The 13,087-nt window shown below is 52.3% G+C and overlaps 2 protein-coding genes across 2 annotated transcripts in view; one reads left to right on the forward strand and one right to left on the reverse strand.

Moving 5' to 3' along the window:
* The window catches only part of ITGB2 (integrin, beta 2 (complement component 3 receptor 3 and 4 subunit)), a 6,449-nt gene extending 5,946 nt beyond the window's left edge, over positions 1-503 (forward strand). Inside the window, 2 exon segments of the mRNA XM_010286537.1 lie at positions 1-126; positions 438-503. The exon segment at positions 1-126 is cut by the window's left edge and continues 7 nt beyond it. Of these exon segments, the coding sequence (XP_010284839.1) occupies positions 1-126; positions 438-503 (192 nt within the window).
* Positions 504-3,046: 2,543 nt separating this feature from the next.
* KMO (kynurenine 3-monooxygenase (kynurenine 3-hydroxylase)) overlaps positions 3,047-13,087 on the reverse strand; it is a 10,312-nt gene continuing 271 nt past the window's right edge. Inside the window, exons 2-15 of the mRNA XM_010286539.1 lie at positions 12,078-12,147; positions 10,380-10,477; positions 9,332-9,421; positions 9,037-9,085; positions 8,197-8,284; positions 7,416-7,581; positions 6,822-6,893; positions 6,188-6,309; positions 4,651-4,798; positions 4,125-4,182; positions 3,930-4,012; positions 3,570-3,671; positions 3,417-3,476; positions 3,047-3,220 (exon numbers count right to left, since the gene is read on the reverse strand). Coding sequence (XP_010284841.1) covers positions 3,047-3,220; positions 3,417-3,476; positions 3,570-3,671; positions 3,930-4,012; positions 4,125-4,182; positions 4,651-4,798; positions 6,188-6,309; positions 6,822-6,893; positions 7,416-7,581; positions 8,197-8,284; positions 9,037-9,085; positions 9,332-9,421; positions 10,380-10,477; positions 12,078-12,147 — 1,380 coding nt within the window. The remainder of the gene's footprint in view (positions 3,221-3,416; positions 3,477-3,569; positions 3,672-3,929; positions 4,013-4,124; positions 4,183-4,650; positions 4,799-6,187; positions 6,310-6,821; positions 6,894-7,415; positions 7,582-8,196; positions 8,285-9,036; positions 9,086-9,331; positions 9,422-10,379; positions 10,478-12,077; positions 12,148-13,087) is intronic.

Raw genomic sequence — 13,087 nt, forward strand, 5'->3', positions numbered from 1 at the left:
ACCATCGCCGGCGTGGCCCTCAGCGGCCTGGTACTCCTGCTGATCTGGCGGCTCTTGACAGAGCTGTTTGACCGCCGGGAATATCGCCGGTTCGAGAAGGAGAAGTCCAAGGCCAAGTGGAATGATGTAAGAGAGCCCGTCCATGGCGCTGGCGTGTGCCAGGCACTGTGCCGGGATGCTTGCGGTGGGGATGCCTGGAGGTTGGACCCAGAGGGGACATCCTCTCCAGCGGCAGCCCTCCAGCCATGGCGGATCTGAGCCTTCCCCACCGGCTGGTTTCACTGCTGAGCTGGATTTTGCAGGGGGCTAAAGCAGCCTGTGGGCTCTTCTGCCAATGCTGTCTGCACCATCAGCATTTGGAGGAGTGGGGTGGGTAATGCTCTGCTTCAAATCCGATACAGCACAGCAACGTGGGCCTCTGACTTCTTTCACTCCAGGCTGATAACCCCCTCTTCAAGAGTGCCACCACCACAGTCGTGAACCCCAGGTTTGATGGGCAATGAAGCGGAGCAATACTGAGCAGCGCTAGGACCCACCATTAACTCAGGAAACGCCAAGCTAAAGAAATCACAAACTGAGGCTCCCACCTCCTCTTCTTTATCCTGTTGGTTTGTTCCCTTCTTCTAAGAGGCCACCAGCATGTCAGGCGCTGGCTGAGGGGCTGCACCATGCCTGTCTCCTGGCACAGTGCTTGACGGTTGGGTTAGTGGAGCTGGCAGAAGGGAACAGACACAGCTTTGCTGCGGATGGGACTGCAGAGCAGGTCTCACCAGCGGGCACATGCAACGGCTCCTGTACTAGTTACTGACTGCCTCAGCTCTTTGTGCTAACCTTGCCTTTCTGGCAGGAGTCTCAGACACAAAGCCTCAAAACCAGCGGAGGGCATAGAGTGCTTGCAACTTTGATTTGGAGCTGGGATTTCAAAAATGCCACTTCCCTTCTGCTCTGGCAGGATCTACTCCCAGGCTGCTCCATGCCTTCCTCTGCTGCACTGGTCTCCACCACTATGTTTGCACTAGTTTCTAAAGCACTCACTGCTGAGCTGGACATGGAGGGTCCTCCAGGCTGGCAGTCTGCTCTGGAGGTTGCAGTGAGGTGATGGGCCCTAAGGGCTAGCGAACACCTGTACCTAGAGATGAAGAGCAGCAGGGGAACATGCACTGAATCTTTTTCCCAAATCGTTAGCTGCTTCCCAGTGTCGCTCCCCTCTCCAACCTACCTCAGGCAAGGTTCTATTTGGGCTCCTGCAAGCTTGGCTTACCTCCACCAGGCCTTGAACCCTCTGCAAGGCAAGGAGGCAAAGGAGCAATTGTTTGAACTGTGAAACATCGGCACTGAGCATGTGAAACGTTGCCTACAGCTCAGAGCTTGGACACAGCTTCTTCCACCACCCCCAGGGCGAGATCTTTTCCCTGCTCTGTGAGCACATCAGACATGCCAAAGGCGGTACCCAGAGCATCTCCAGCTCAGCACTTTTCCCAACCATGCACAGCAGCTAATTGCTCTTACATTGTGGGGACATTCCTGTGAAATAGTAGTACAATTCCATATTTGCTTGGGAATAATTTGCATATAGCTGTATTTTGTTACATCTTCATTTCCTCTCTGAAGAGGTTTAATGTTAATAAAAATTAATATATAAAGTCAATACATCTGGCCTGCTAAGAATCAGGTGCAAGGGCAGCAGCTGAAGCATTTGTCGGAGAAACTATAGCAAAACCCTGTCATTGCTGCCAGCATCTCCCATAGATACAGTGCCTGGGAAAGATGCTGGCCAGAGAAACAAACTGTCTTCTACACTACTTTGCCATCTACATCCTGAAAAGTGCTCCCCTGCAAGCCAAAAATAACTCACTAAATGATGCAAACCGGTTCTTGTCCCTGCCGCTCTGCTGGCAGCTATATGTAAACCACCTTAAAGACGAGTGGCTGTACTGCCTCAGATCAGGCCATTTTACTGTTCTTCAACAGTGACTGTGAGGGTCCAGGGCAAGGTAAGAAGAAGGGAAGTGTGTCGTCCCTTCTTCCCTTCTTCCTCCAGTACTATCCCAGCCTGCAGCTATTTGGCTCAGGGACCCCCAACTCAGTGTGGGTCCCACCCACCCCGTGACTGGCTGCACAAAGACACCAGAGGCACCCGTCAGGGCTCTGGGTCTTGGATGCAATGCCCATCGCCAGGGACCCACCAGAGGCTGTTGTTACTTGAACATGAAGAGACTATCTCCCCCATCAGCAGCTGCAGGTCTTACTGCTGGTGTAGTATGTGCAGTACAAGTACAACCACATACATGCTTCGGAGGACAACTGGAGAAAATTGATGAGGGATACAGACTTTTTCAAAAAGAAATATGATCAGTAATTGCATTAGGCAAAAGTATATGCTAGGGCACATGTAAAAGCACAGAGGGAAAACAATGAACTAGGAGGGTCTTTCAGGCCCCTGGTCTTGCTTTAACCCAAAGGCTTGGTGGTCCCTGTGTGGAGACCTGCTTGCAAAAGTCAGAAGTATTTCTCAGCCAGGTGTGGAACAGCCCTTTCTGCAGGCTTCAAGCACTGCCCCAGGACATCCTTTCTTAAAGTTGTTCCATTTCCACCAAGAATAACTGAACCATATTTAACTTGGGGTGGGGAGGAAGCCAGCTGATTTTCAAGTCAAGATGTTGACTTGATTTTGGTAAGAGCAGAAGGTAGCAGTATGGCCTGGGACACTCCAACCAATTCAAGTGGCCATCCTGCTGGCTGGGAGGGCGCATGCTCCCCCCATTATTGCACACAAAACCCGCACCCAGCCCGTGACACAGCGTATCACTCAAGACAAGGCTGATGAGTTGAGGTAGAGATAGGCCTGAGCCCCTGCAAGAGGCTGTCTGGGCACTCTGTGTCCCAATGGGCTCCTCTCACCTGGGGAGAGGGTCCACCACCGTTCCTGGGAGGGCAGGAGGCAGAGGCGCTGCAGGAGCTGCCAGGCCACATCCCAAGAAAAACAACATCATCCAGCTGAGGCAACAGCCCATGCCTTCACTTTTATTGCAGCCAGGAGCTCCCCTTACATTGAAGTCACTTGTGTGCCAAAGGGAAAATTCCCAATATTCTTGAGATAACGGGACCAGCCCCACAAGTTTTCCATGCAGAAGTCCGAGTCCCATACCAGACGCTTTATCAGCAGGTAGGTGCCACCCAGTCCTGCTGCCCCGATGACTAAGAGCCCTCGATTAATTATCTGCAAGTGCAAAGAGAAACCCCAGCATCATCAGAGGTTTGCTCCTACCTTGTGGCACCAAGCGAAGTCTTCGCACCTGCACCCATCAGGCCAGATCCCACCACCAAAGCTCCCCCTCTGCAGTTGAACAGTGCTGGCGTGCAGGATGCTCACAAGGCTCATGGCACAGGGAGGATGGGCACCACCACTGACCAACCTTCTTCTGCCATTTCCAGCGCTGAAGTGCCTCATGGTAGCGAATTCTGGTGAAGGTCACCTGGGAGGGATGCAGGAGCATGTCACCACCTCAAAGCCAGGCAGGAGGAGCTCGCAGCAGCTCAGGCAGTGGGGACCAAGGTGCTGGCCTTACCATGGTGTATAGCGGGACGATGGTAGAAGGCATGAGGGTGTGGAGGAAGTTGTCTACATGCTTCCGGAAAATGAACCATGTTGAATTCACGTGCTCACGCATCTGCGGCAGAGCAACCATCACCCCTTTGCAGGGCATCTTGGCAGAGGTCCCCTGTGTTTTGCTAGCTCTCCTGCTGCCTGTCCTGGGAGCAGAGTCTCCCCAGCCCCAGTGACATTCCCAAGGAGCTCTCAGGCTAAAGTTTGCTGGGGTGAGAGCCCAACAAGCATCTTGCCAGAGACCCTGCCCCACTGTGTGCATCCTACAGAGTGCCACTGTGTGCACGGCCCATGGGACCACAAATCTGTGCAGCTCACCTACCTCTACATAGTTGTACATGGCTAAATCCGAGATTGCGTGGTCATCTGGCACCCTCAGCCTGGAGAACTCAGGGAGGCACACACCTGGGGTAAGTAAGCGGCAGCTCAGGGGCAGCTTCCCAGCAGGGTATTCAGCTGCCTTCAGCTGCAGAGGGATCCTCCTCTGCTCTCGCTCCTCCCCGGTCACCTCACTCACCAAGGTCATTGTGGAACTGGTCCATTAATTCATCAAAGACTAGACAATCCTCAAAGCCCTGGGAGGAAAATAAGAGGGTAAATAGGCAGAAGGAACCACGCGGTCATGAGAAGTGCTCTCACGGATGCTTAGCTAGGGTAGCTGTTGGCACATGTAGGGTCCCACTGACTGCAGCTTCAGAGCAGGATTCTTACTCCAGGCCACTCTGCCAGGGGTCTTGCAGAGAAATCCAGGGGATTGCCTTTCCTGGCAGCCTGGCTGCCCTGCTGGACCCCCTCCTAGGCAGTCCTCTGCCCCATGAGCAGGTGGCACCACCCCCCCGTCCCCTCTCCTACCCAGAAGACAGCCAGGTCCTAGTGAGCCACCAGGTACCTGAGGGGAGTTCAACACCTGCAGATGCAGAGGACATCAGACCGTGGGACAGTCCAGCCCATGAACTTTATGGAGCTACACTCTAAATCCATCATTTCTGGGTGAAAAGAGTGGGGAGACAACTGACATGGCCGAGGGCCAGCCATGAACTTACTGCATTCATGCCCTGTCCATAGAAGGGCACAACGGCATGGGCGGCATCTCCCATCAGCACGCACCGGGAAGCAAGGTGGTAGGAGGAACACTTCACAGATATCATGGCCTGGGCTGGCAGCAAAAAGTAATCGTGCTTCAGCTCTCGCCTTCAGGCAAAACAACAGATACTTCACTTGTGGGACCACAAGAGACAAGAAGAACAACGTCATGCCATGTCCAAGCTCAGGAAGCAAGGGCCACAGGCACGTCGGTGTTGGGATGCAAAAACCAAGCTTATTCACTAGCATATTTGTGCTGGGAAAAATGTGCAAGCCAGAAAACCTATTTCATTAACTTTCCCCCATGGACCAAATATTTTGCCTGCAGATTTTAAACTCTGCACACAATTTGACCATGAGTAAGAGTGCCATCAATGTCTCAGTCCTCTTACCGTGAGCAGTGGCGGATGGCGGTCACTGTAGGAAGGATATACTAGAGGATATCTGGGTTTCTAAGTCTATATGAAGTCCTGTGATACAATCTCCTTAAGAGGAAAGAAAATGGCCTAACACAGCTGAGACCCTTCCTATCAGCCGAAAAAAGCACCTAACAGATAACTACGTGGCAAAGCAGAAGCTGGGTGGGCTGGAGCTCCCTGGGGAGCTTCCCTCTTCACAGGAGAATGAGGACACACTGACCAGAGCCACAGCCGTGTGCACAGCTGTGCGGCACAGACGTGTGCTGGAAAGGCTGGTCCCAGTCCCCGCTGCGCCAGGGCCTCAAGGCAGAGCGGGATGTGCTGGCTCCACGCTGCTGCCCTTGTGCCGCTCGCGCCGCAGCGCGAGGGTCTCCACTGCCTGGGGAGCGGCACGCCGCTGGGAACTGCCTGCTCTTGCGTCTCACAGCCCTGGTATTTGTTTTAGCCATGCAATCAGTAAGTGCCAGACTTTGTTTAGTCAGCACAGTGTTTTGGGTTTTTTTTTTTGCCAAGCCCAACTTTTCCCAGTCTGTTAGCTAAAATCTCAACGTTTGTGCAACTCAGCGACCTGATCAGTGGGATTACCGTTGCGCTGCAGGTTTCAGTGTGCAACCCTTACTTTCGCTTTAGCAGGGTCACTTTGCTCACCCGCTTCTAACATCAAAAACCCACGGCTTATGAACCGTCCATCCCTTGAGTTCAAAACCTTTAACAGCAATATGAAAGCAGTGGGACGTGATCTGCTCTTTGCTCCCGCAATGGTGGGGCCTGGGCTGTGCCTCCAAGGGACAGAGCAGTGCTTCAGTGCGACTCCATCAGAAATCGCCGTGGCTTGAGTCTGCATCCCACTGGTGAGCCTGCTATTCCAGCATGGAAACAATGTGGACCTCAGTCCATTTGCTCCCCCCTCCTTCAGACCTACAGGCCATGGGGATCCACCCCAACAGCGTTTGCAACCCCTTGGCCTGCCAGCTTCTGCGGAGTCTCCGTCACCAGGACGCCAGGGCTGGGCGGGGATGCGTCTCCTGGCTTCGCGGCGCTGTGTTGAGGGGCAAGAAGGGGAGATGGGAACACTTACTCTCCAATGAGGGGGATGGCATCTGGGAAGTAGGTCTGGAAAAAACCCAGCACTTGCTCGCCCGTTGTGAGCTTCTCAAATTCCTCAAAGGGCATGAAGAGCGTGCAGGTGAAGGACTTGTCCTGCCAGCCAGGGAGGAAGGTCAGAAAGAAACCCAGAGGCCATAGAGAGCACCTGGCTCCTGGAGCAGCAGCTCAGTGCCCAGCCTGTCACCTGCAACCCGCCTGCGCAGCAGGGACGAGAGCCTGGCCACCCCATTTCCCGTGAACACGCTGAGGGCAGGCAGGGGGGAGGCAGAAACAGGCAGCCTGTGATCTGCCAGCGTGGGCCTGGCACGCTGCCCTGGTACGCCCTTACCTGCTTTATAACATCCAGCTTTTCGGGGGCTCAGGTGGGCTTGGATGCGTGGGCAGGGAGGGGTGGCACAGGTACCTGCTCAGTGCTGTGAGGCAGGGACAGCTCTGGGGGTCCTGCCCTGCACCCCCCTAGGCTGTGAGACCCCTGGCACATGCTGGGGGTCCCTCCTGGCACCTTGCCAGCCCTCCCAGCCCCTGCCACATGCCTGCCACTACAGCCAGTTCATCCCCACAAGCTGCATCCCCTGCCCCAAGGGAGCGTAGCCATGGGTTATCACCATGTTGGGCAGTGCAATCATCATGAAGGTGTTTCTTGGCCAGATATGGAGATAGTTTGGTTCCATGGCAAACTGAAAGAGAAAGAAAATTGCCTTATGTCCCTGACCTGTCCTGCTCAGCTTCCCCAGCGCAACCTCTGGTTCCCCTCCACACCAGCACACCAGTTCCCATCCTTTGTACCATGAGAAGACACAAGGACCACAGGGCCCCTTTCTGGTACCTGATGCTTCAGGGAGACACACAGAAAGGACAAGAGGAAAGGGTGGGAAAGACGGGCAAAAATATGCTGGTTTGCAATTGCTGATGTCCTCACAGACATATTCCCGTAACCCCAGGACTAATCAAAGCTCAAGTTAACCCTGCCACTCCAGGGCAGGCTCTTTAGAGTTTTTGCAGCCAGGTACCAAGGCATTGGCCCCACCACTGGAAGAGGAAGAGATGCCTGCCTTCTTCTAGGAAAGTTTTAATGCCTTGTCTGAGTCCCAAGTGAGAAATTAGTTTCTTTAGAGGTGCTGTAATAGAGCCACCATGAGAGGGGAGCAGGGTGTCCCATCTGCAAAGGTGGTAGCAGCCCCCAGGACAGGCACGCTTACGTCTCCATCCTTGGGAGGGATGGTCAGCTCCATATAGCCATGAGGAATGTACTCATGACTGTAGTTAAAGCGTGTTTGCCTCATGAACTGCTTTCTGACTGTTGAGAAGGCTCCATCGCATCCCACGATGAGATCGTAGGTGACTTCCAATGGCTGCTGGTCAGATCTGAAAGCAAGAGAGTCTCTTGGATCAGTCCTGCCGTAACTTCAGGCCAGCACCACTGGGCACAGTGGATCTACCTTTTGCAAAATGCCTGTGTCACCTGCAGCGTTATTAACCTTCTAGGGTGAGGGAAGACTGGCTTTCACTGACTGGGAAGTTCAGCGTTAGGATAAATAAAAAACATAACTCTGCCAGATCCACCCAGGAAAGCAACAGGCACTGTTGGGATAATGCTGCTATTTCATAGAGCCTGCATCCCCAGGTGGATGGGGGTCATGACCAGAACTTAACACAACTACAAAACAAGGCCGTTAGCTCCCTGAGGAGCAATCTGTCCCTGAAAACCAGCGCTATGGAGACTGGCATGTTTGTTCCCTGCACAGGTGCCTAGCCCGTTGCCAGGCTGCTGGGGGTTAGGGAGTTGCTTAAATTTTTTTCAGCCTCCCCATGAATCCTGCTTTGATGTCTCACCTTTCCAAAGCTGACACTGAGTTTTGCCTGCTCAGGAGTAACTTGCTAGTTTCAAACTGAGATTGCTCAATTGTTTGAGGTTTTATGAATGATTAAGCAGAAGCTAACTGAACACAGCACTTGATCCCAGGTTTGCGCAGGGATTACCTTTTTATGGTTAATGTCCCCAGTTCTGCGTTGCACCCCAGGAGCTTGTGTCCAAAGTACAGTTTAGTGTTGGAGTACTTCTCAGCAGCTGTGAAAAGACGACTAAATATAGATGCTTGTACTGTAACCCCAAAGATATTTCCAAGGGATCCCTAAATTATAGGGACTTCTGCCATTACAGCGAATAAGATTGCTCTGTGGAGTGGTGGCCAGTGAAGCACCACACTAGGATTGCATTTGGTCAGCTCTGGTGAAAACTATTTAAAAGGTGCAAGAAATCCTGCAAAGATTTTTTTCTTCCCGGCAATGTGGTGAGTCATTGACCTGTTTCCACCATCACTGCACTGTATTTCAGGATGGGATGCGAGGCCTGTAGTCAGTGGGAAACTTGTGAGAGTTTGGCCTGGCGTGATTACACACTGCCACAGTGCTCCAATTCCTCTGTACAGTCAGGGGTTGTGGAAAACACCGTGAACCATGGCAAGGCTGAGGGTGTATCGCGTGCTTCAGCTGGTGAAGTTCCGGGACCAGATGCCAATGCCAGGAGCCGCGGAGCTGAGGCAGCTCCCATTCGAGGAAGAATGCAGAAGAGCTGCTCCTCGGGGATTTCTGCACAGACCTCGGGGGGACCTGTTTGAATATCCTTTTGCGTCAGACAAGCAGGAGGGAAATAGCACAGATTTTCGTCTTAAAAACACAGCTAGTTCACGTTTGCACTTTCTGAGAGCCAGGTTATACCGAACTCATGGGCCCAAAGTCTCCTGTTCACAGGGCAAACCCTAAATCCTCACCTAAGTGAATAGGGTGTAAAAGTGTTCGCAAGCAGACCTGGCAACCTACCTGTTAGCAGCTCTCTGTTTAAGTTTGCTCTGTCCACAGAGAGGATGTACTGCAAGGCAAACAAACATGGGGTTCAGGAGGCGTTGCTGAAAGATGCTCTCCATGGCCAGGCAAGAAATGCCACCTTCTTCAAACAGCCCTGCCAAAAACAGGGGGTCACGCAATCCCCTTCCCGCTCACAGCATCATTTCTAAGAGTGAAAGCCCCAGGCTATCCATCACACAGGGCTACAAACGCCATCAAAGACCCCTGGTGCTCTGTGAAGCATCTCTGAGTGGCAGCACGAGACCGTTACCTGGTTCTTCTTCCCATAGGGGATAGAGTACTTCTTCCCCGAAGGTGTATGTATCCTCCTTGCCCTCATGGGAATGCCTTTGGACACAATCTGAAAAGGAAGGGAACATAACCCAGCCTTCTGGCCAAAGCTGAGTTGCCGAGGGACAGGGCACAAGCTACCAAGCGCCATTCCCCCTGTGCACTGCACTCCAGGCAGAATGGGATGCTCTCTGCTCATACATTTTCATCTGGCTATCCAAGTTACTGGGATAAAATTTTACAGGGCTGTCAACGCCAGGTCACTACATTGTACTGAGATTACTTACAAGCTCATTCTCATAAAAAACAGTGCAAAAATATTTTTTGACAGAAGGGACATGAAAAGCCGCAGGGTGCTGGGCAGGGCAGAGGGTGACAGGCAAATTACATCCTGGTGCTGGGATATGACCTGCCAAAGCCTGGGCTCCTTCTCTGCGGGCAGCCGGGGGCCAGGAGATACCACCACTGCCGACAGTTGGATGTTAAACAGTAGTGAGCACCCTGCAGAGGAGTGCTGGGCTCTCCAAGCGTGTTGTGCAGAAGTCGCTGTGCACAGATTTCAGGGGTCAGCCCAAAGCTCAAGGTTTTGTGGGAAAATACAAATCTGGCCATGTCAGAGGGGAAACCAGCCCCCTTTATCGCATCCTGCTGGTACTCCAGTTCTTTTGGGAGTCCACCTTACTCCTGCCCCATTTGCCCTCACCCTCCAGGAGGGAGGAGAGCATGGCAGGGAGGTAAACACTGGAAGGTGTTGTCTGAGTGTTGGTGTCCCGGGGAAGCACCCTCTGCCATGAGCAGAACCCATTTGCCCAGGGTTGGGTGCCCCAGCACTGTGCCATGAAAGCAGTGGAGAACCAGGCTGTGGGCATGCAGTGGGAGAGGTCTACCTCCACCCTCACAAAAGCAGAGCTACTGCTGCAGTGATCCCTGTGTGAGTGGGGAGCAGAAAAGAGACTGTCCATCACCAGCTGAAGTCAACAGCATGTTAACCACAGAGACCCCAGCACTGACAGAAGCTGCCAGGGTACCTGCTCTTCCATCCCTACGGCTCGGAGGGCTTGGCGTCCTCTGTGGGACAGGGCCAAGTTAATGCTTCTGCCACGGGCAAAGCTGGCCACCCGGATATCTGCGTGGAAAGAGCAGTTGGTTATGGAGATGCCAATACCACAGTCTAGTGTGGGTGGCATCTTCCAAAATCCCTGCAGCCACAGCAGGCAGGGCAGCGGGGAGTTCCCGTCCCCCTGCTCTGCATGCGGGGAGGGCAGGTATCAGAGGGCATGTCCAGCTGTCAGGAAGGCAGCTGGGCAGCTTTGAGGGCCACTTCCTCTGTGCCACCGCTAGCCTGGAAGAAGAAGCTGCAGCCAAGTGCTGCAAAGGGAGTGCCAGGTCCTGACAGAGCCCCGTGCTGCCGGAGGGCACGTTATCGCTAAGAGCCATTCCCCCTCAAAGCGGAGAGAGCCGAGCAATGAAGGCCTGTCAGCTTCTGCTGAGACCCACAGACCGACACTTTTTGGAACACTGACAAGTCACCTTCTCCATCACTGTTCAGATGGAAATGTCTCAGTGCTGACCCATTCCTCCTCCGACTGGCCTCACCCAGGCTCCCCGGGCTGTCTGGCCAGCATATGTGGCAGAGCCTTATCCCAATAGCTTGCAAGGTTGCATCTTAGCACAAGAAATGAGCCAAAAACTGAAGCAAAGTGGTAAAAATCCATCCAACTCAGAAGGCAGGTAAGAGCAACCAGAGGCTTTTTGAACCTGTGAAACTTCTAGTATATACAACATCCAGCAAAGAGTTTAGCAGCTAAACCATGGTGAAAAGCCATTTGCTCTTGCTCTGAGCCTGCAGCCTGCTGGCATCGCTTGGGACTGGCTGCTGTGACACTCCATTTCTGTGGCAGGGACCCGGAGCTGTGCGCAGGACTTGGGACAGGCTTAGCTGGGAGCCGTGCAGCTGAACCACCCGTCCCGACGTCTGCCTGAGTGGGAACAGTTACCACAGAGACCACGTGTCAGAAAGGGCTTCTCCTTCCCTTCACTGCCCGGTCGAGTTGAGTTTCACCTTCCATGGCGTCATTCTCATCTGCTGCTCGGCTTGCCATGTCTGCCCCGGTTTTATTTATCTGTCAGCTGATAGACGCTGAAGGTGAACAATTTCTCTGCCTTTCAGCCAGCACCTGGGCTCCGAATCATCATTTCTCTGTTGCTGTGCCCTGTGGAGCTGGAGGCTTCCTGAAAGCACTCCACCTCTCCTTCTGCCCTTCTCACCACCAGCCCTCGTCCCCACTGATGGCAATGGTTACAAGTCGGTGCTTTTAACCCTAACAGAGATGCTGCAGCATTAACAATAGCCATTGCTTCCAAACTTCTGACCCAGCTTGGTTCAACAGCACTGTGCTATAGTTCTTCATGCAGAGACCAATTTTCAAAGGCGAGGATTTGAATCAACACTTAAGCCAAGAACACAAAAAAGGACATAATTTTAGTAGCTGAAGGGTGGGTTCCCTCCACACAAGACAACACATTTCAAATAAATGCACCTCTCCACCACAGGAGCTAAAGGGAAGGGTGAAAAGAATATCCCCAAAGTGCCACGCTTTCAGATTTCATTTTCTTTCTGCAGTTTCAGTGAGCTCACACAGTTCCTCTTTTGCTTCTTCAAGAACTGTTATCAGTAAAGGGACAGAAACATATTAATAAAGCAGTAATGAACAGGCTGAACTTACCTTCTCTGGCTTCATAAACGTCAACATGGAAACCTCGTCTAGCGAAGAAACAGGCATTTAATGCACCCACCTACAAGAGAAGGATCAGGAATGATGGATGAAGTGTTTCACTAGTAGCTATATCACAGATAACTACTGAGATGCACCAAGGGAAAGCAGCAGTCGGGGGATGCAGCTCAGCATATACAGGAAGACCCTTTGATCAAGAACCTTAGAGGACTTCTAAGGAGGCATCAAAACTCATCATGTAAAGTCATACCAAGTTCAGGGGTTGTTTACACACAATGATTAATTGCAGCAGGGCTAACCCTTTCAGCCAGAGACAACAGGAGCAGGTATAGGCAAGCTCCCTGCTCCCCTCCGGACTATATTTGTCTTTCTCAATAGAATTCAGGGCACTGCAGCATTCCCTTGGGAACACAGCAGGGGAAGCTAGACGTGTGCAAAAGCAAAATGTTACCTTGAAAAGGACAGCACACATATGTCCTGCTTGTTGTTTAAATGGATGGCTGTCTTTCTCTTGTTTAATTTCCATCATTAATCATTGTTAGAACTACAGACTCTTACGTCATCACTCTTTTCCAGCAGTACAAGGACTAAGAAGCTAACAGCCAAAAAGTCAAGAGAGATTTAAGTGCTGCAATGCTGTCCTTTAGTGTCAGACCACTCTGCAAGTAGCAATGGAGAAAAACCATTCCCAAAAGTGGGCAGAGGAATGCATTTCGTCTTAGCCTAGTGTTTACCAAGTCTGAGTCCTTGCAAAACATTTCACGTTAATGACTTGGTTAAAGCAAGAAACAACTGAGGGGCAGGAGGATGTGGCAGCCCAAAAGAGGACAGTTAGTTAGTCTACCTAGGCACCATTGCTCCACCTCCCAAACCTCTTCCTCTGAGAAAGAGACTCAGCAGTGGGATTTACTTGGACTCACTGTTCAAGGCAAGTGCCTTACCACAGACGCGCGTTGCCTCTCTGGGATATCTCAGCAGCAAAGCTTTCCCTTGAGGGAAAG

This window comes from Phaethon lepturus, unplaced genomic scaffold (genome assembly GCF_000687285.1).
Source record: "Phaethon lepturus isolate BGI_N335 unplaced genomic scaffold, ASM68728v1 scaffold33754, whole genome shotgun sequence".
Classification (NCBI taxonomy): domain Eukaryota; kingdom Metazoa; phylum Chordata; class Aves; order Phaethontiformes; family Phaethontidae; genus Phaethon; species Phaethon lepturus.